Raw genomic sequence first — 22,780 nt, 5'->3', positions numbered from 1 at the left:
AAAAGTATTTTAGACAGTATGCTACTGCTGTACTTATTGCTGGGAGCGCCACGGGACTTTTAATTTGAAATAAAATAAATATGCAGCAGTAAATAAAGTAACATAATCTGCAGACCTCGTAAAGTATATATTTTTTAATTTAGTCTCTTAAGTTTGTTTTGGCTTAGTGCGGAATCCGAGCGCTTGGCTTTGGTGATCATGTCTCAAGGATAAGTCATAAACCGCATCTCCCAGTGCATTTAAAAACGTTTGAAGGGATGGCGTAGTGACGACGCTTAAAGGAACCGCGTGACGCTTTATGACAATCAACAGGAATTAGTTGACGTTCTGCTGCATAGACATAATAAAGACCGGTCAAACATGGCGGCCGTATTTCTCGCGCCCCAGCAGCCAATGCGGCGTCTACTCTTTATTAAGTCTATGTTCTGCTGGATATTGAACTGTCTCCATTGATTGTTCAACGTGTTTAAATCTCCACTTCAGTTTATCTGGTTTCTCCAAACGTTATGCCATTTTCCCGCGATGTTTGCTGGGCGCTGACAAATCACGTTTTTTTTAGGGTGGCCTATTAGAATGTCTTCCGTTTCGTCAAATCAACTCATAATGTTTTTCTAGAAATTGGGAAAAACCTAGATCAGTTCATGAGCCTCGCGCATTCCCGTGCTTTACAACGTAAAGCAACGTATATATATACACACATGTTGTTCTATGTTTTAAATCATGTTCACATGTTGACATATTGAATCTTGACCTGTTTTACAATCATATACACATAATTGTTAGCCGTTTGGAGATTTATAAAAACACAGGCGTGCTACATTCAAGACTTAAAGAAATGCTGCAAAATCATTCTGGCACTGGCTTTCCGGATTTTCGCATGTAATCTAAACGCTAAAAGCAAGTCATTCACTCACACAAACTTTACACACACGCGCGCACACACACCCACACAAATACTGAGCTGCCTGCCTAGAGGTGTGGCCAATGAACACCACCGCACTTTACTACTGAACGATAGGTTCACTCTTCCCAAACACGCAATTAGCCTACACATTCAAAACAAAGCTCAGTGCAATATTATGTGATGAAACACTCTTGGCTGATGTCTTGTCTTTTTTGTAGGCCTCAATGTAGATTATGCATCTTGTGAACTGAATCGAGCTGGAGAAAACTAAACTTTTAAAGTCACCAAAAATGCAAGCAATTAATTTAGATATCTACAGCCTATCTTTGCTGACTGCGAAAGAGGACGTCCTGAACCCAAGATCATCAATAAATTGGTATGATTATTCATTACCTATCCAAGTGGTGTTACTCAGACTTGATTTGCTTGTTTTCTAATCTGTTTTTAAACTCAATTGAAATGTATGCGTCATAGCATACTGTTCACGTCACCACAGTGCCAGTGGGCTATTCTTGTTCTAGAAAATGTTCAGTGGGTATTCTGTGATCGCAGCTATAAGCAAAACATATTTGTTATGATTACGTGTCTTAAGAAAGGACTCTCACAAACTGTTTTAGTTATTAGTGTAAATTTTATACCTGAATTATCGTACAGGAGGCAAAACCAAGCTAGCAGAGGATGGTTTCGATCCATCGACCTCTGGGTTATGGGCCCAGCACGCTTCCGCTGCGCCACTCTGCTAATGGAATATAATGTGCATGTAAATGATATACACTAGTTTTCTACATTTTAGATACGATTATTTTCTGGTTCTGTATGAGCAGAAAATACACTGAGTGGGGCATCTTGCCGTTTGACAGCGCATGAATGCGTGCTAAAATGAATTCGTCCTCTGGTTTATAAATGTTTATTCTTTGAATTTATAATTCAAACTGGAAAATTATTACCGGAAGACCAACGCAGATAACGTCTAATTGTTCGTAGTTGGAATTGATTCAACACTTTCTCCTCTAAATTCATTATGACATATGTCAGAATAGTTATCTTAAATCTGTCTATATTTTTTCCATTATTTCGAATCCCAACAAGGTTTTTGTGACTTTCGTTGTGTTATTTTTAAACAATCAAACAAAAGTATTTTCATAGACACGAGACTATACATTTTTATATTCCAATTGTGTTTTTCCAGTAGGGTAACATCAGGAAGAAAAATAAGGAAATCTAATTATTTGGATGGGTAATGTAACCTATGTGTCAGGGTTCAGAGGTAGGCCACCGAGGCGCAGAGCTATAGGGAATCCTCCTTATAATTTTAAAAACAGAAAAATACAAAAGTAGAGGTGCAACCCGGAACTGAAGAGGCGCAGCACCACAGACAAACTCAAAACAATGACCAACAAACTAAAAGGCAAACAGAACAACTTAAATAGGGTCCCCAATTAGAGACAACTAGACGCAGCTGTCTTTAATTGGGGAGAACAGAAAACAGTACCACAGAGGTGCCTCTAGGCATCTCTGCGGTCAGGTCCTGACTATGGCCACCAGGAGCATAAAGATTGCTTAGAGGCCCCCAGCCAGGACCTGACAGTACCCCCCACCCCAAGGTGCAAGCTCCCGACCGCAAGACAGGAACAACCAAGCGGGGGAGGGTTGGACACCAGATGCCCCTGGAAAGCAGGTGGCGCCGGGACAGTGCGGGCAGGCTCCGCCCCCGACCAGGAGGGATACCGGAGCAGCAGGTGGCATCAGAACAGCAGGTGGCGTCAGAACAGCAGGTGGAGGCTCCGCCCCTGGACCAGGGAGGGACGCCGGGACTGGTGAAGTCTCCGCCCATGAGGCAGGAAGGGACGCCGGGACTGGTGGAGACTCAGCCCGCGGAGCAGGAAGGGATGCCGGGAGAGGTGAAGGCTCTGCCCCTGAGGCAGGAAAGGACGCCGGGACAGGCGGAGGCTCCGCCCCAGGAGGAGGACACAGCACCAGGACAGGTGGAGGTTCCGCCCCCGGAGCAGGACAGGGTGAAGGGATGGAGGGAGGAAGCTCTGCCCCCGAATCAAGACGGGGCGCCGGAGCAGGAGGACACTCCGCCCCGAATCTATATGGGGCACCAGAGCGAGAGGAAGCTCCGCCCCCATATCCGTATGAGCAGGAGTCCCCCGAAAGATAGTTAAACCTTTAAACTGAGGTACCGATAATGTTTTTAGCTAGTATAGAAGGAAAAAGGTTATTATAGGCGTTTTATTTAGAGTAGAATTTACACTAGCTTTTAGGTTTTGAGTTTGGTGTTATTGGTTAGGTTGTGTAGACATAAATGTTAGGTTAGGGTTAGGTTAGGATAATATAAGAATTAACGTTAGGGAAAAAATAGGGAATCATTTCTCTGGTCCTTACAGGGATAGAAAATAAAAACTGTGTGTGTGTGTGTGTGTGGGTCTGTGTCAGTCAGCAATCTGTAGGGTAAAGTATACTTTCATAGCAACCTATAAATTGTGAATGGACCTGTGTTCATCCTTCCAGAGCTCTTGATGGCTATCAGTTCTCAGTTCATGTAGCTGGTTGAGCATCAAGCTAAAAACCTAGATAATTCAGCCTGGTCCCTTGGTTTGACCTATGATCCCTCTCTCATCCAGGGGCTCTCGTAAAGAATGTATGTGGCTGTTTTCCAAACCAATACACAGAAAAGGCCCCCATTGTATTAGGCTTGATCTGGATTACAGGTGACCCAAGTGATGCCTGTAATTATGGTTTTTCAAATAGAAAAGAAGGGCAGTTATGCATGCTAGTTCCAAGTTGTGCCATTGTGCATGTTGCCAGCTTTGTGATACAATGGATTCACTGTTCTATAATCACTCACATTTCAGGATACTGAATCATTTGTCCCCAATATTTTAAACACTGTGGAGTTGACATCATTACTGTGTCAAATAATGTAATAGATTAAATTTTTTCTCTTCCGTATGTTTTGCAGGGCAATTTTTGCGTATGATGGTATCACAAACAACCTCAAGCTGTTTGATTCTGGAGGTAAACAAACAACTTACAATCCATGACCTACCCTCTGATGACTAATATGAAATCAGCAAAACGACATTGTATTATTCAGATTTGAACTGCCTTTTGCATGTAACTGTGTGTTACCCTCTGAAGACACACGTTCAAATGCTTGAATAACAGCTCCAAACAGCCATGCCATGATGCCCAGTCCATGGAGTGACTGACAAAAAAGACTGCACACATTGCCCTAAAATAACCTAATTCTACTTCTGTACATCTGTAGATAATGCAGTTTGCTATTGATTGTATTTTGGACCATTTAACTAACTGATTACTTTAAAAGCTGCAAAAATTTGTACATAACAACAAAAGTATTTGCATATGTCGTTAAACATGTAATTTCCCAGCAGTCTACACTAGCCAATTAACTCGCATTAATGTTTTTTCGTTTTTTTTCTTCTGTCGAACAGCTCCTGCATGCTGCCAAACTAAACCACACTTTACAGGATAGCTAAACATATCCCTTGGCAAATGTTGAGTGTTGACAGTGTTTTAAAGATGTATAACATTTTTGGGTTCTATATGAGTTCTGTAAGAGTTATGCTGTATGCGTTTGTGCTAAGCCCACCCTGAGAGGTCGGTAAGCCAATACGGCACTGCTGTTATGTGTGTCTTGGTGTGTCACTTCCACTAGTGAGCTAAATGATGCATTACTTTCTATTATGTCATAGAGATACCTATATACATGACATATAATGATGCAAATGATGACATTCTTAATAACATTACCTTGCTCTTGTATTAAATAATGAGTATGTAAAACACATAAATGAGTATGTAAAACCGCATAAATTAAATCGTGTCCAATTTCATGATGTTGACCTTTCGTCACAGGAAAGCTGAAGCATATCTTGCCAAGCTATTCTGGTTCCTATCAAACTGCTTGCTCAACCAGGAAGTATTCTGGAATAACCCATCCAAGCGGAGAATAAAATGTTTTAATGTTATAACCACATTTGAGCTTGCAGTTGTCCAGCCTGTCACAAATAGTCAGAAGAGTGGCAATGCAACCCTGTTCTACATTTCTGCCACGAATTCGGCTGGGCTGAGACAATTTGTATCATCCTTTCCAAGGATATGAATCTGGGTCACAAGCCCATGTGAATGTTTAACTGATGAAATAAGACATGTTGTTTGATGTAAAAGTGTTATGTTGCACTAAGAGACCTTTACACAAAATGGCAGAAAATTCATTAAGGTGAACACATTTGTTTGTTGTGAGGATTGGCACCAATGTACAGAAATGTCACAATTCTTCATCGTAGAGGGTGAGTGGCATGACCTTTCTGAGGGTGTATTTTTAATTGCTCATTATAGCACCACCATGTGACCAGTTGGCTTAGCATTGCAATAGAGAATGTGGCTTTGGCCTTTCTATGTCATTCCTTGTTGAGCAAGCAGTGATAGGAACCAGAATGGTTTTGCGGAATATGCCTCAGCTTTGCTGTGAATAAACAAGGTCACAATCACAAAATCTGACATTTAATTTATGTGGGCATGTTTTGTTAAACGTAATATTCAATTCAGGAGCAAAGTAATGTTCGTAAGAATGTCTCCAATACATCCTCCTAAGTCTTATTATATTGCTTTTGTTTTTTGCCAAATTGTTAGATGTGGTATAATAGTGGATAGAAAAAGTATAATTGGTGGAACCCCTAATAAAATATCTATGGAACCCCTAATAAATCTTTCACGGCCCGCCTTCAGCTGGCGGTCTGTCTGACCTGGTCGGAAGATTCCCCCTCAATTGTCCTCTCTACGGACTCTGCAGGGTGGTCACAGAGGACACAGGACAGTCCTGCATTGTCCTTATCGCCTGGGTGAGCTATTGACTTCAATCCAACCATATCTAGTTCATTATTGAATCAATACATTAGTCACACACACAAAATAAGTACACAGAGCTGGTGTTTTATGAGTAAACCTTGTATACTAAGATAATAATAATATAAGCAACATTTGAACCTGGGTGGTTTGTATCCTGAATGCTTGTTGATGATAGCCGTGGTATGACACCTGTAGCATTTTGGATGTTTGTTTTGTTGCAATTAATGTCTAGATAAGCTAGATAAGCTAAGAACAAAAGTACATCTGGTTAGATTCTGTCTCTTCACGCTCTGCCAACCTCAGGTGTGTGTGATGCTTACATTGACCATTTGGCTTTGGGGTAGAAGTGGGAGAGTGGCTTGTGGGCCATAGAATTGAAATGCATTGTTCTAGGTAGACACGCCTAGAGTCTACTATCTAGAACAATCATGCAATTTTCAATAAATAATTTATCTTCTCTCCCTTGACTCAACCTGGTGCAATATACATTTTTTAACCACTATACGAAAAGGCTAATATCTAGCACACCTTATAAACGGAGTGGTTTAAATCCTGAATGCTGATTGGCTGAGAGCTGTGGTATACAAGACTGTTTACCATGGGTATGACATCACATCACTTTTTACTACTCGCGTTCATAAATGGTTTATAAAGAGCAATAAGGCATCTTGTGGCTTTGTGATATAGGGGTTATTCCACGGCCAAGTGCTATGTCCAGGCACCCTGTAATGCGCCTAGCCTATAAACAGTTCTTAACCATGCTATATTGGCCATAAACCACACCCCCTCATGCCTTATTGCTTAAATATTTCATGATGATAATGCAAATGAATGTGCTTTTGCCTGGTCTTTGTAGGTTGGGGAGGAGGTTGATGATCTTCGACGGGCAGAGTGTACAAGCCACGTTCCTGCCATCAGAGGTTTCTTCAAGGTGAAAAATAGGATATTACAGACCCAAAATACAACTGACACTGGAACATTTTCCAGTGTCAACTGGCAAGTGGTCCATTGGGATTTACTGTAATAAGCTTATCATGGATGATGTAATACATTGCCGAAGCTTTCTCATTATGTAATAGAAAGGGCTCAGTAGCCCAGTTGATATTTTACAGTTGTATTGTATAAAACATCTCAGAGAAAACAAGTCAATTTATTATGCAAACCTTTTGGTACTTTTGTGTATTTGTTATCATATCTGTTTAGTTAGATAACATATTTCTCTTTGTGTATCCTTTTATTATCTTCTATCAACTCCCTTTCTCAGGAGGCTCATGTGTTTCTCAGGGCAGGTTCTACAGAGGAGATAACAGAGGAGAGGGTACTGGACATGTTCAGTAAAGAGAAAGAGGAGACTGTGGTGAGACCGTGGTGTCGGTGCATTACTTAACTCGTCCACTTGAGGGCCATGTTGCCCGTCTAACTTACATTGCTCTTAGGTTCCCAACCTTTTTGTTATTCTACCACAGACAGAATTTTGCACTGCTTGGAATACCCCTGAAGTACCCCCTCATGTTAATTTTACTAGTAAGCCTATGGAGTATTATCAAGTACCCCCTGTGGAGAGGCCAAGTACCCCCGGGGGCCCTACTACCCCTGGTTGGGGGCCACTGTATAAGATACAGTGCACTTGCCTTAAGATCATGTAAGCACCTTAGAATTAATGAAGAAAAACGTAGTTATTTTCTGTCTACTTTAACAGGGCTCAGAGTGCATGAGTATGATAGCTGGTGCCGATATTTGGAAGTTGAACAGGGATTCTTTCTGGGCACATGCAGAAGTAAGTAGGGCCCTGTCTTAAATCAACTTCTAACCAAACCTGCTGCTCATTGCACTTAGGTTAAATATCTAATGGAATAAAGCAATAAGTAATACAAGACTATACATGGTTCAAATGATATCTATATCTATACTATTCTGAGGTAAAGGGGTTGGAAATGTCAATTTTTTTAAGCCAGACTGACTCTTTCACAAACCACCTCTTACGCAGAGAGAGGAGCAGGAGAGGAGAGAGGAGGAGCGCCGGAGGGCAGCAGAGGAGAAGAGGCGCAGGGAGAGAGAGCGGATACAGCAGGAAAGGTGGAATGCAGAAGAAAGGGAGAGGAGGATGAACGAGGAAACGGTACAGAAACAGAGGTCAGTAAAGTCATTCAAATGAGTCCACGCATGAGATCTCAAATTCATAATAATGAAGGTAATAATAATAAAGATTCCTCAAAAGTGGTCTCGCCAATCTCAGGAATCTGCAAGACCAGATTGAAGCAGGGAATTGCAAACAAGAATGGCTAAGATGGGTAAGAGAGGGAGTGGGGAGTGTGGGGGGGGGGGGGGGGGGGGCATACAGTATACAGTATGTCTGCATCTCTTACATGTGGTACACCTCCACCATGTGCAGGAGCAACGGCAGAGGGAGCAAGAGACAAGACATGGTCCGGCTCACACAGACTCTATACAGAGAGTAGCTGTGAGTGCTGCCTCCATATTTTATAACTTAGCACACAGTTCAAATACAGGCCTTGTTCCTACCTCTCATTAGACTCTAGACTAATTATATGAAAGTATCTTTATTATCTCTAGAAATCTTTTTGGATTCAATGTTCGACTTATGGTTGAATTTCGATAATGGTATTACCTGAAGGTTTAATGACAGCCGATAAGCCATTACATTCACTGAAATAGTAGCATGTGTGGTGCAATACACTTTCTATCCTACAGGAGGCAGCAGCACTATTGTCTCAACGCTCTGCAAATCCACGGGAATTTTTCAAGCAATTGACCACTTCGTTTTCCTCTAGCTCTTCATCCCCCACATCGGGATCCCCACACAAAGGTGTGTGCATGTGTGAGTGTGTGTGAGTGATAAGGGTTTTTAATAAGATATTACCACCTTCAGAAAGACCTCTTCCCTCCACATGCTGTTGTGTTATAGACTCTTTCTTTCCATCAATCTATACAAATTGAAAGCAAGTTTTAGAAATATGTGCAACAACTGGAAGAAATGTACATAATCAATCATGAATTAAGTCTGTAACACATCAAAATGTGGAGAAAGTAAATGGGTCTGAAGAGCCACTTTCAAAGCCACTGTGCCTTCATTGATAATCATGTCTTCTACTTAACCTGTCAGTTTTTGTGTTCTCCATTCTTTCCATAGCGAGGCCTAAATTCAGACCACACCAACCGAGCCTGACAGACAGCTGTTTTGGAAGGATAGAACCCTCTACTCCAGCAATGGTCTCTCCCCGCATTAGTTCCAAATCCTCTGATCTCATCTGCCCCCAACAAGTCTCTCTTGAGCATAACGCTCCCCTCTCCATGCCTCCTCAGGTCTCTTCCCTAACCCCCTTCCCCCTTCCATGGACCCCTTTGGTCCCATCCCAGACCCTCTCTCTCCCACAGGTCCGCCATTCATCTCTAAACCCCTCCAGACCACTGTCGGCGCTGCCTCAGATCCCCTGCAAACTGAGAGAGCTGGAGGCAGAGTTTACAGAGGGACAGGGAGAAAGCGTTGGAATTGAAGTGGATATTGAGGAGAGAAAGATGGAAGAGATAAAAGCCACCCCTTCTGCGGGGGATAAAAGAGAGGAGGAAGACAAGGTTCAAGAGGAGGGAATAGAAGAGAGAGGAGGGATGGGCAGAATGAAAGCAATGATATATGAAGATGAGGGGATGGAAGGAATAGAAGAAATTGAGGGAAAAGTGATTGAAAAGGACAAAATGGCTAGGAAGACTGATAAGGAAGAAGCAGAGGAGAGAATAGGAGAAGAGGATACATTAGATGGAAAAGAGGGAACAGATACTATAACCTCACCCATCGAGTTAGACACATCCCTGGAAGGTCCCTGCTATAGCCCTGAAACTCCACCCATCAACCCAGCTACAGAGGAGCAGCACTACTTTACCCAGAACTTCTCAGATCTTCACCCAACCTTCGCTGTGTTTGGTCCAGCCTTAGAAGAGAGTCTCTCTGGTCTGGGACTCTCAGCGTCCACTATGGAGTCCACATCTACCAGTAATAATCCAATGAGTCAATGCACAGCAAATCAGTCAGTTCAACCCATTCCAGTCCCCATTGTAGCACTGGAAGAAAAACAACCTGGGCTTAACATTAACCTGGAAATGGAGTCATTTGATGAGGAAGGACAGGAAGTGCTGGTAGAGGAGGAGGAAGAGGAGCCATCCATTAAGATCACAGATGAGGAAGGGCTTGATCCTGAATTTCATCCATTGAACGGGTTGAGTAGGAGTAAAGTATGTGTGAAGCTGAATGGCTCAGGAACAGGAACCATCACAAACAGTTAAACAAGAAATGTACAGTGGGGAGAACAAGTATTTGATACACTGCCAATTTTGCAGGTTTTCCCACTTACAAAGCATGTAGAAGTCTATAATTTTTATCATAGGTACACTTCAACTGTGAGAGACGGAATCTTGTATGATTTTTAAGTAATTAATTTGCATTTTATTGCATGACATAAGTATTTGATCAGAAAAGCAGAACTTAATATTTGGTACAGAAACCTTTGTTTGCAATTACAGAGATCATAAGTTTCCTTGTAGTTCTTGACCAGGTTTGCACACACTGTAGAAGGGATTTTGGCCCAATCCTCCATACAGACCATCTCCAGATCCTTCAGGTTTCAGGGCTGTCGCTGGGCGATACAGACTTTCAGATCCCTCCAAAGATTTTATAATGGGTTCAGGTCTGGAGACTGGCTAGGCCACTCCAGGACCTTGAGATGCTTCTTACGGAGCCACTCCTTAGTTGCCCTGGCTATGTGTTTCGGGTCGTTGTCATGCTGGAAGACCCAGCCACAGCCCATCTTCAATGCCCTTACTGAGGGAAGGAGGTTGTTGGCCAAGATCTCGCGATACATGGCCCCATCCATCCTGCCCTCAATACGGTGCAGTGGTCCTGTCCCCTTTGCAGAAAAGCATCCCCAAAGAAAGATTTTTCCACCTCCATGCTTCACGGTTGGGATGGTGTTCTTGGGGTTGTACTTATCCTTCTTCTTCCTCCAAACAAGTCGAGTGGAGTTTAGACCAAAAAGCTCTATTTTTGTCTCATCAGACCAAATGACATTCTCCCATTCCTCCTCTGGATCATCCAGATGGTCATTGGCAAACTTCATACATGCCTGGACATGCGCTGGCTTGAGCAGGGGGACCTTGCGTGCACTGCAGGATTTTAATCCATGACGGTGTAATGTGTTACTAATGGTTTTCTTTGAGACTGTGGTCCCAGTTCTCTTCAGGTCATTGACCAGGTCATGCCGTGTAGTTCTGGGCTGATCCCTCACCTTCCTCATGATCATTGATACCCCACGAGGTGCGATCTTGCATGGAGACCCAGACCGAGGGAGATTGACCGTCATCTTGAACTTAGAAAACTTGCATTTTCTAATAATTGCACCAACAGTTTTTGCCTTCTAACCAAGCTGCTTGCCTGTTGTCCTGTAGCCCATCCCAGCCTTGTGCAGGTCTACAATTGTATCCCTGATGTCCTTACACAGCTCTCTGGTCTTGGCCATTGTGGAGAGGTTGGAGTCTGTTTGATTGAGTGTGTGGACAGGTGTCTTTTATACAGGTAACGAGTTCAAACAGGTGCAGTTAATACAGGTAATGAGTGGGGAACAGGATGGCTTCTTAAAGAAAAACTAACAGGTCTGTGAGAGCCGGAATTCTTACTGGTTGGTAGGTGATCAAATACTCATGTCATGCAATAAAATGCTAATTGATTATTTAAAAATCATACAATGTGATTTTCTGGATTTTTGTTTTAGATTCCGTCTCTCACAGTTGAAGTTTACCTATGATAAAAATGACAGACCTCTACATGCTTTGTAAGTAGGAAAACCTGCAAAATCGGCAGTGTATCAAATACTTGTTCTCCCCACTGTATTTTTTAACTAAAAGTATGGTTTAGTATGTTAATGACTAAAATAATTGAATTGACTACTTTAATAAATCCATAAAGTATGTGTGCTATTCTTTTCCTCATCTTCAGTGAAATGAGGGTAGGGTTGAGACACACAGGGCCGGTTTGATAAACGACGCAGAAAAACCTGACACTATCAATGAGTATTTCACAGCATGACAAATATGTCCCGTACTTAAAATGTTCTAAGATAACACCATTGTTTATGCTGTTGTTTCAGAATTCTCACCGCCATATTTCTGTCACCTCAGAGCCACCCTCCTGCCATCTGTCAGTACCGTGTAAGATATACCTTTTGGAACTATGGCCAAAAAGTTCCATCTTGGTTTCATCAGACCATAACACATTTTCAAACGTGCTTATGTAGCACACAGCCAGTACTCACCAGAAATTCCTGCAGTTCCAATAATATTGCTGTAGGCCTCTTAGAAGCCTCCCTGACCAGTTTTCTTCTCGTCTTCAGTTCTTGGTAATATCTCTGTTGTGATATTTTCTCCACTCGATGATGACTGTGTTCCATGGTATATCTAATGCTTTGGAAATGATTTTGTACCCTTCTCCTGACTGATATCTTTCAACAATGAGATCCCTCTAATGCTTTGGAAGCTCTCTGCGGACCATGGCTTTTGCTCTGAGATGCAACCAAGAAAATGTCAGGAAAATCCTACTAGAACAGCTGAACATTATTTGTGATTAATCAGAGTCACTTTAAATGATGGCAGGTGTGTAATGACTTCTATTTAACATAAGTTTGAATGTGATTGGTTAATTCTGAACACAGCCACATCCCCAGTTATAAGAGGGTGTGCACACTTATGCAACCAGGTTATTTTATATAATTTATATATATATATATATATTATATGAGAGAGAGAAAGAACGAGGGATAGTGAGCAAGAAAGACAGAATGGGAGAGAAACTTAATATTTGTTGAAGGGGCATTGTTACCTCCTTGATTTTACTTCCTTTCTAGGCTTTCATTGTTTGGCAATCACCTACGTACTCTCTGCTGTCATCTTTCCAAGTTTTGATTTTTATCTTTATTATTTTGTTGTGATCTTTTTGTTGGTTCCTTGCTATACTGTTTGTAGATCTGCACTGCTGTACTCATTCAATCTTGTATTTGGATGGTTGTAAATTTGGCTGTTAGTACTCCTGTATTGCTTTGCTATTTGCCACTCATCAAGCATGAACATATGAAAATTAAATGAAATCGATACAAAAACAACATTCTCAGCGCATCTAGTCTTATCTATGTTTTCCTTCAGAAGGTGTTAATGAGTAGCAACTGTGTTCAGAATGTGAAACTTCCTGTCTTTCTGGCGTTTATAACAGGATTAAGTTGCATCTGAGCCTTTATTACATTGAGGGTCAACTGAGTCAGGCAGTGGTCTGAGTCACTGTCATACAGTACTGCTGCATCATGGGTGCCATCAGTTTGAGTCCTGATTGCAGCATACCAACAATATCCAGGGGTTCAACATAGGGTGGTCGTGGTGCCAATTAGATGAGCGCTGCCCAAGGTACAGATGTCAAGACAGGGTTGTGGTATGTTAGGTGCCTGTGAGCTCAGTCCTGGCCATTGAGGTTTGTGTTCTATTTAGCACATGTAAACTAGCAAATACATCCCAGCTGAGGGCAAGATATGCTGTGGAGGAAAGACATTGTGATCATCAAATATCCTGCAGCTGCTTTGATTGTTGCAAGTCAAGGCCATAATCATGAATTGGACATCACAACAATTGTTGTAGTGAACAAATGGGTAAAATGATAGGTTGAGAAAATGTAAGTATTGCATTTCAATTCAAGACTTGCAATGTCTAAAAAGTTGAACTTTGAGATTTAATGATTGTTTAGCTTTAGGAAGAAAGACAGACAACAAGTACTATAAATAAAATATAAAATTTATAGCTGCATTTTGACTAAGTATAAACATTATTAAAATAGCCTATAATTTTGTGCAGACTGGACCCTATTAACCCATTTCCTGAAAGCCCATTAAATATGTACTGTAGGTGCATTCAATAAAACATCTGTCAGTTTACGCCATACATCATATTTTAAAACAACATATGATAATGATGAACTTCACTGGGCAAAGGGCAATGTCACATTTAACAGTAAATCTTTTCTCTGAACGATTCCTTCCTTATTTTCAGACTTATTATGTGAAATATTTTGATGCCAAGCCACTGAGGGACAGGTTGGACAGGTCTGACTTCCAACTCCCAGCACAAATAACATACCTGGGTATTCACCTCCGTGAGAGCATTGGACTGTGATGTCATTCAACATGTTTTAGCGTCTGTGTGATAGGGTAAGATGACAATACTGTCTCGGCAGTTGAACACGGGAGTAGACATAACAGGAGCTCAGTCTTTATTGTATAGAGATATATGTACTGATCTATAGAGGCTTTGAATGTGCTTCAGCCTGGTGTGGAGGCCTGAGACCAGTCCGACTCCATTTGTCACTAAAATCACAGGTGAGCACAACCACTAATATTCTTATATTGCTTTCTTACAGTTTGTTTGGTTTATTCCTAATTTCCAAGTCTCTTTAGCCAGGAGCCGGCATTGAGACCAAATGTTGAAACATATACAATTAAATACATTTTTAATATTCTTGGCTGATTTATGGTCAGATTTTCATTAGATATCAATCAACTATTTAATCAAAGTTATAGAGAGAATATGCAATTCCCCCTAAAGGCTATTCCAATCACAAATAGGATATGTGTGCTTATTTTAAGGGTTTAAAAATGTTTGGTGAATTACTGAGATTTTACAGACATTGAATTGCCTGTAGCTTGAAGTCTTGGAAATCTCAGACCTAGGGCAATAACACTTTGTAAAAGAACTATCAGTGTATGCCAGAACATTGTTCACATTGTTGCAGGCTGCCTGTCTGCCTAGGGAGACTAATATTGAAGTAGCTGGTGTTTCAAAACAACTGTAATAGAAATGTGCATTCTGCATTCTATTTTCTGATTACATTAGATTTGTGTCTCAGATCAAATTTGCTACCTCTGGTTCTGGTAGTAAATACGTAATGGGTTGACTATATTTAGCGTGAGACACAGAACTCACAGATTGATGAACTGTTTTGCATCTTTGGCGGTTGAGCTTTATAGCAAAATGCCAATATGTGAATGAAACATTCATAAAATAGTAAATACAACAGTATTTAAACTGCACCTCACTGAGGTGCACCCCCGAGTCCGTCATTGTTCGGCGCAGAAAACAGAACAGTTATGTGAAAGTATTAGAAAACAGTGCCTGCAGTGATCATGATTCTGATCAATGCAGTGATCACAGTCCGCTTGGTGGCATGTTTGCTGATTTATGACCAGCCTGGGTGGTGACATTGGTGCCAGTGTGACACAGACAAACATATGGTTGATTCAGATCATTGAAAACACATAGGCATGTTTTACTTTGATTAGTCGAATATTAGGTTGAGAATTTAATACCGGTTAAAATACAATAAACAGAGAAACATGTTGAAGTTCTTTATTTCTCAAACTCATTGTTTAATCTGCAGCCAATCATATTATGAAAAATTATAATTATGAATGCCAGTGCATGAACAGCATGATTCTGTTGTCTTTTGTATTTGGTGTTAACTCTGTGATAATATTGTGAGTACATTGGGTGTGTTTTTTTGTTCTCAGGCAGACAATGTCTCATGAGGAGAAACAGGACAATAGACCCTCAGAACAGGAGGAAGAGTTGGGAGAGACCTTCCTCAAAGAACTATACACATACATGAAGAAGAGAAATACACCTATAGAGAGAATACCACACCTGGGCTTCAAACAGAGTGAGTACTATATTCACAGAAATATGCACATTCATACCAAATGCACAAGAAAACATACACTGCATTCACAGAATTCTTGATTGTAGCTGAAATGTGTCTGTTGTTCCTATATTTCTAGTCGATCTTTTCATGATGTACAAAACTGTGAAAAGCTTCGGCGGCTACCACCAGGTAAAATAACTTAATTACTTTCCAATATGAATTACGTTTTGTAATGTTTTTTAATTAACAGGAAACAGCCATCATTCCATCACTTAAAAATATCTGAGCAGGAAATGAAGTGTACAGTATGTTTCCTTGGTGAACTGCGGTTTGAAAGATGATCCCAACGGTCTTGTGTCTGTGTCAACAATCTATATACATTTCAGATACATTTCTTTCTCACGGAAGTTACTGCTGATGTACGCAAACAAATCTCAAATTACTGTACTAGAGGGAGATATTCTTACTGGTATTGATAATAATTTGTTAAGTTCTATAACTGGCTTTCATACCAAGGTTTGAATACAACATGGGAATGAAAACATTTAACTGCTCTCAAATCTATAAACATCATAGATTCATGGATATAACAGTTTTATTATAAACTATGATTTTAGGCAATAGTGTTTTTTTTACAAACATTAAATAAAAAGGCTTATATTTTTTGTTCTGATAAGGTTAAAAGTTCACAAGATAGGGTTCCAGATGTCTTTTTTTTTACAGTTATATTCAATGTAGAATATAACTATGTTACGTACCATACATACTGCACAGTGTTGCGACAAATAATTCTGAATCTTTACCAGGTGACAGCCCAGCAGATGTGGAAACAAGTATACAACATCCTGGGAGGAAACCCTAGAAGTACCAGTGCAGCCACTTGCACACGTAGACACTACGAGAAGTATGTCAAAGAAAAGTTATCACACATCTAACACAGTGGCGTCGCCATAGTATTTAAAGCCCTTTGCTTCCTCCACATTTTGATGTGTAACAGGCATATTCTAATTGATTACACTTTACAATTGTTGTCATCAATCTACATAAAATACCTCATTATGACTAAGCGTTTATATTTATTTGTGCAAATTTATTGATAAATAAATAAAACGCTGTAATACCTAATGTACATAGCTACGTAATTATTCAAATGTTTTGTCACGACATTGAGCTGTGTTTTTGGAAAATCTTTTGCTAGGCCTCTAGAAATGTATTGAACCTGTGGCATATTCAAGTCTTCGAACATGATTTAGAAAGTAATTTTGCCTCTGCATAAGCTCTCACACTTTGCGTCTGCATAAGCTCTCACACCTCACAGTGCATATATTGGAGCAAAACCCAAGCCATGAAGTCCACAGAACCCTCTGTAGACCTTAAGATAGAAATGCGTTGAGGCATAAATCTGGAAGAAGTTATACAAATATCCTATAGCATTGCAAGTTGCCTGCTGAAAAGTGGATTACATCATTGTGAAATGGAGGAATTTAGTACCCCCAAACTATGTCACCCGGCCAGAAGGGCCTCAGTCAGGGAAGTAACTAAGAACCCACTGTGTAACAGTAAAAACATATTACCAGGGTTATTTTCTTACCTTTGGTTTTCTTCAGTCTCTATAAACGTATATTATGGTTTCTCAGGCTGCTACTGCCATACGAGTGTCACATAAGAGGAGGAGACTACACGGATGCTCTGCCGCCACGCCAGCAGAAGCGTTTACATTCCAGTGAGGAGGATGAGTGCTCCAGGACAGCCAAGTGTAGCATGACATCCCTACACCAGGTATGATACACAAGAGGAAAACCTAAACATGCAGGCATGTCTACCTACACAGACAATGAAACGAAGATCCACACATATTTTGAAATGAACTGACAGCTCATTATTGGTATTTTCTCCTTTCAGAGCCATCACACCTTCCTGACCGACTCCAGATTGCGGATCATCCCTATTCCCTACCATCACTACTACCACCACCTTGGTCACCCCATGGAGACATCTCAGTCCCAGTACGTCCACCCAGAGCTTACTTCCAGCAGCCAACCTGGCCCCCAGTCCTCCTATCTCACCTCCACTCAAGGGCAGGCACAGAGTGCCAAGCAGCCTCTGGAGCGCCTGCGCTTCCTGGCCGACCGGTACAAGTGCACCTCAGGCTGGACTGAGCCACTCAACCTCAGTCGCAAGAGATCTGGTCTGGAGTCAGGAATTCACCCCGCTTCATCCTTTACCCCTCCTCCCTCCAATAAATCTCCAAAGTTCTTAAACACGCCATCCCCCCTGTACCCTGTCAAGGGGCTGGCTAAAGATGAGGGTTGTGAGCCAGGTGAGGGAGAGTCACCTCCAGGGAGGTCTTATCACTACCCTGTGGCAGTCAGAGATGATTATATCATTGACCTCACTTCCTCCTCTTCTGGGGGTTCCTCCAGCAGCCCAACCCCGGCCTACAGCACACGCATGAAGACAGTGTCCCCAGTCCGAAATCTTCTGCAGAATCGTAGGGCCAGCACTCCCTCCATGGCCAACGTCCCCAAACAGCCAAAGAGAGAGTACCCAGATTGGTCTACAGGGGTGATGAGAGGGGAAAGTCCCAAGAACAGTCTGGAGCCTCTCAATCTCAGCTCCAATCTTCTTTGTCCTCCTACAGAGACAGAGGGAAGGATGGAAATTCAAATCCCACTGGCACTGCTCCAAGACTTGATTAAAGGAGGCCTGCTGTGTGGGCCTTCTGGCTCCCGGCATGGGGCTCTATCCTTGAAGTGTCCAACACTACCAGACCCAACACTGGGTCAGACCACAGGCTTAGAGACCACAGAAAGGGATCTGGCCTGGTCTGACAACTCTCCCGCCATGGCTACCCATGCTGACCAAGTCTCCCACAGCCATCACAGAAACTTGGACAGGGATTCTGGGAAGAGTCTGGAAAAGCACAAGAACTTGCCTAGGCTCCTTTCCAGTCCCTGTCTCCCTATGGAGCCTTACCAGTTCTCCAGCCACAAGCCTCAGCCATCAGACAGCATCCTCTGTAACACAGACAGCCAAGACTTGTGTCCTTGGAAGGAACAGGATGCCTCCAGGAGGCCTTACCGCCCAAAACCCATACACCCCCAAGATCTACAGGACAGGGCCAAGCCAGTCCCCTTGAATAGACACCCCAACAGCCAAACTATGAGGCAAGATGGTGTAGGCTCCACGTCCCTGGGATATGGTCTAGACGTATCTCAGGGAAGGGCAGAAAATCCTGGTATAGCTCTGATGGTGAACCCCACAATTCCCTCTCTAGGACCACTGACAACTGAGGAGTTCATCAAGTTAAAGAGGCTCATCTCAAGCTCCCTGTGAATAGATTGGAAAAGCAAGACAAAATCCTGCTAATTACCGAAATCATGATCCAATCTGGATGAGTTACACTGTTACAAGTTACTCAGTGTAAAACTTGAAAAGCATAGTTGACTGCACATACATGTATAATCTTGTATAGTTAAATGCCCTGACACATAACAGAGACACATCTACAGTACAGTCTCAGTATTATATACAGTTCAGGAGACATTGTAGCATTACTGTTGACTAATTGTAGCATTACTGTTGACTTACTGTTAACATACTTCATTGACTAATGTCTTAAGTAGCTGTGTTTTGTTATTGAAGCAAATACAACGTACTGGAGTTAAAAGGTTATTTGTTATTAATTGTGCTATCATCTCAGGGGTTTGTTTTGAAATGTAATTAACATTGAAATTGCATTTTTGTATGCTTGATACAAAATTAAACAGGTTTACCACCCAGACAGCAATAGGACTTTTTTGAGAATTATTGAGAATGTCCAATCCTATGGCTGTTTTACCAACCATACTATTTTGTGGATTAACAAACAAATGCAAATATTAATGAGACATTTTATTATAAACATGTTGTTTGTAAATACATATTTTATTTTCTATTTGCTTTTTTATTATAATTTTTTATATAAAGTGTTTATTATATTAATCATTTTCATGTTATAAATATTTCACAATAAAGGTCTTAATGATTCCAGAATGTTATTATTAATGGGGAGGCTTGAAAAGCTACTCTTCGTCATACTAATTATTAATGGGGCTTGCAAAGCAAGAGCTCACAATTTCATTTTTTTTCTTTTCTTAATATAATTTACTTTACCTTTTAAAGACACATGGCAACAATCTGGCATTACTGTACCGTTACAGACATTCATTTCAACAAACGTAGACAAGTACAATACTCCAAATTAACAATGCACTTACAAACATCTGAACAACTATTCAACATACAAGTACAACACTCCAAATAATGATGTACCTTACATACAGGTAAAGTAAAACAACAACCGAATACAATTTGTAAAATAGTACAGATCCCCCATACAGATCAGCAAACATTGACAAATGCAAGATTCATAATAGACATACCCTACAAAAATTCGAAATAACAAATTCCACTCACTATAACAATTAACAAAAGCAAATAACAAAAAACTAAACTCTATACAAAAACCAAACATACTTTACAACAAACCCTTATGCCCCAGCTCATGCTCATACCTTACTAGTTTACTTAGTTTTGAAGGGTTTTATTAATATTTCTCATACTAAATTAAATTGTTTTATTTTATTTCTCTTCATTGCAAGATTTTTCTCTATATTTAAATAATACAATGTGAGGCTTTTCCACTCTCTTTGAGATGGTACATCATTTGATTTCCAATACTGTGAAGTCCTCTTCTGGGGGTAGCGAGTGCGTAAAAAGGAGAGTCACTACTCTTTTAATGGCAACATGGAAAAACACACCACAGGGTCTCAAAATGAATGACACAATAAGGTGAGGCGCAGGTGAAGACAAGGAACTCAAACAGACAACATAATGACTAACAAGAAACAGGTGTGTGTGAGGGTCTTCTGACACTCCAGGGACCATCCCAGGATCTTCCGCTTGCTCCAGGCGATGTCAAGGTTGTGTTTCTGGAGCAACGGGAAGACCCAGGATGATAGGGTGTATGGACGACGTCAGCACCATTAATTCCAGTCTCTCTCGATGGTAGCCATTGTTGGTGAGGGTGAGCGGGCAGGTCACGTGGATAATGGAAGCAGACCCCACGGGATGCCCGTCGAGAGCCTGGATGGGCAATGAGAACCTCAGGACATCTAAACCATCCCTGGTATGCGAGAGCAGATACCAGGGACTGGTCAATGAAGCTCCCCGCAGCCCCGGAGTCACTCAGAGCTGTGGATGTATGAGAGGCAAAGCCACCAGACAACACCACCAAGCAACAGAAAGGGCTAGCCTTTGCTGTCTGGCTACTTGACTCTTTCCTGCTCTGCGTCTGGGCCGAGGCACAGCCCTTCCGGAAGTGCCCCTTCTCACCGCAGAACAGGCACAGACCCTGTTGACTCTATTTTTCTCTTTGCGTTGTCCATCCTCCTCTGCCTAGACGTCCAGCGGCATAGAAGCGCTTACGCATGCCAGTTCCATCTGGACGTCAGTCCGCAGTCCCATGCCATCTGTAGTCCCCTGCCATCTGTAGTCACCTGCCATCTGTAGTCCCCTTCCATCTGTAGATACTGACACCGTCCGGAATTACAGTGCATACTCCAAGGCCATGCTCGTTCCCTGCCTAAGGTGCAAAAGCCGCTCGCACCCACCCCCCCCCTCTGTAAGATGGACAAACACAGCTCGGAACTGTGCGATGAAGTGAATAACACTGATAATCTCGTTATCATGGCATCTGTCAGTGGGAGGGATATATAAGGGCAGCATGTGAAAATGCTGTCCTCAAAGTTGATGTGTTAGAAGCAGGTAAAATGGGCAAGCGTAATGACCTGAGCGACTTTGACAAGCCGAATTGTGATAGCTGGACAATTGGGTCATCTCCAAAACTGCAGCCCTTGTGGAGTGTTTCCGGTCTGCAGTAGTAAGTACCTATCAAAAGTGGTCCAAGGAAGGAAAAGCGGTGAATCAGCGGCAGGGTCATGGGTAGACAAAGCTCATTGTTGAAGCTCAAATTGTTGAAAAAGTTAATGCTGGTACTGATCCGGGGCGAAAATTAAGTTTGGAGGAGACCATTACATAACATTTTGTCAAGAGCAATTTTTAAGGGGGACACCAAAAGTAGTGCCGTTATACTGTTTTAGTTTGCATCATCGGTTTGCTTGCTACTGTGGCTTTGCAAATTCAGGGATTGTGTGTAAACCCTATCAACATAAAACAAATTTACTGGATTAGCCTCACATTAGCTATGTGCATTGAGTGCCTTTCAGACGGTAGACATGAACACTGTCACTGCAAACTTCTCTCATAGACTTGAATTCAAACAGCTGCAAAAGCTGGTTGATGTTGATGGTTTGCTTGCTAACAAAAGCTGGTTGATGGTTTGCTTGCTAGCAAACATCGCCTAACCGCTAGGTAACATAACAAGTGACCATATAGCAGGTGATGGTTAGAAATGTTTTTTATTTTATTAAGTGGTAGAAGTAAAGAAATGTCTAACATATCCTTTGTTTGAACTACTTACTACTTACTAGTAGATCAGAATCAGATTCCCACCCATGCACTGTACCTGCACGATGTGCCACTGCTGAGGGCTGGGGGGCAGTGGATCAAACCACTGTGAGGCAAAGGGCGGGTGTTGCAATTTTATAATCAGCACAAGTGCTTTCATTGCGTCTTATTACTATTATTGAAATTACATAGTTATGTTTACATTTATACAATGGGGGGGACAAACAATATTTTACACCAGGATAGGGGGGTAAATATTTTTACCCATCCCCCACAGCATCAGAACCAAGGAGCAAAGAAGGTGGCATGGTCTGATGAATCACCTTTTCTTTTACATCACGTGGATGGCCACATGGCACCAGGATGCACTATGGGAAGTAGATTATTCTTTTACATGTATCATTTATAAGCATATTACATTCACATGTATCTATAATACTCAATACTTGTACTATACTGTTCATACTCCCCATCCTAATTCATGCAAGTGATTTTTTTTAATGTAATGCCATATCTACAATATTCAATGACTGACTGTTTGACTGTCCCTTGTTTAATAGCTTAGTGGATAGCGACACAAGCTACAGATCACCAGGTTCTGTGTTTGACTCCCGTCACAGTCAAAACACATTATGCCTTAGGATTTTTTCAGGGCAGATAAAAACTTTGCTGGTTAAAACCTTCAGAAACTACATTATAGAAATCCTAAAATAAAACAGATGGATATTAGGATTTGTTCCTGATAGACA

At 41.5% G+C, this 22,780-nt stretch overlaps 2 protein-coding genes across 2 annotated transcripts; both read left to right on the top strand.

The window, feature by feature from the left end:
* Positions 1-1,005: 1,005 nt before the first annotated feature.
* On the top strand, positions 1,006-13,113 carry LOC105014935 (drebrin-like protein A). The gene is made up of 14 exons (XM_034297053.1): positions 1,006-1,280; positions 3,870-3,925; positions 5,663-5,775; positions 6,639-6,713; positions 7,047-7,139; positions 7,482-7,559; positions 7,770-7,915; positions 8,001-8,073; positions 8,175-8,243; positions 8,495-8,609; positions 8,934-9,013; positions 9,107-10,030; positions 11,938-12,074; positions 13,053-13,113. Exons 1-14 carry the CDS (start codon positions 1,195-1,197, stop codon positions 13,111-13,113), a joined length of 2,106 nt encoding a protein of 701 aa, XP_034152944.1. The 5' UTR covers positions 1,006-1,194.
* Positions 13,114-14,014: 901 nt separating this feature from the next.
* arid6 (AT-rich interaction domain 6) lies at positions 14,015-19,432 on the top strand. The gene is made up of 6 exons (XM_010877637.5): positions 14,015-14,202; positions 15,391-15,539; positions 15,658-15,710; positions 16,328-16,425; positions 17,159-17,300; positions 17,424-19,432. Exons 2-6 carry the CDS (start codon positions 15,398-15,400, stop codon positions 18,855-18,857), a joined length of 1,869 nt encoding a protein of 622 aa, XP_010875939.2. The 5' UTR covers positions 14,015-14,202; positions 15,391-15,397; the 3' UTR covers positions 18,858-19,432.
* Positions 19,433-22,780: the final 3,348 nt, after the last annotated feature.

This window comes from Esox lucius, chromosome 14 (assembly GCF_011004845.1).
Source record: "Esox lucius isolate fEsoLuc1 chromosome 14, fEsoLuc1.pri, whole genome shotgun sequence".
Taxonomy (NCBI): Eukaryota; Metazoa; Chordata; class Actinopteri; order Esociformes; family Esocidae; genus Esox; species Esox lucius.
The sequence above is the reverse complement of the archived record's forward strand: the minus strand, read 5'-3'. Positions and strand labels throughout refer to the sequence as shown.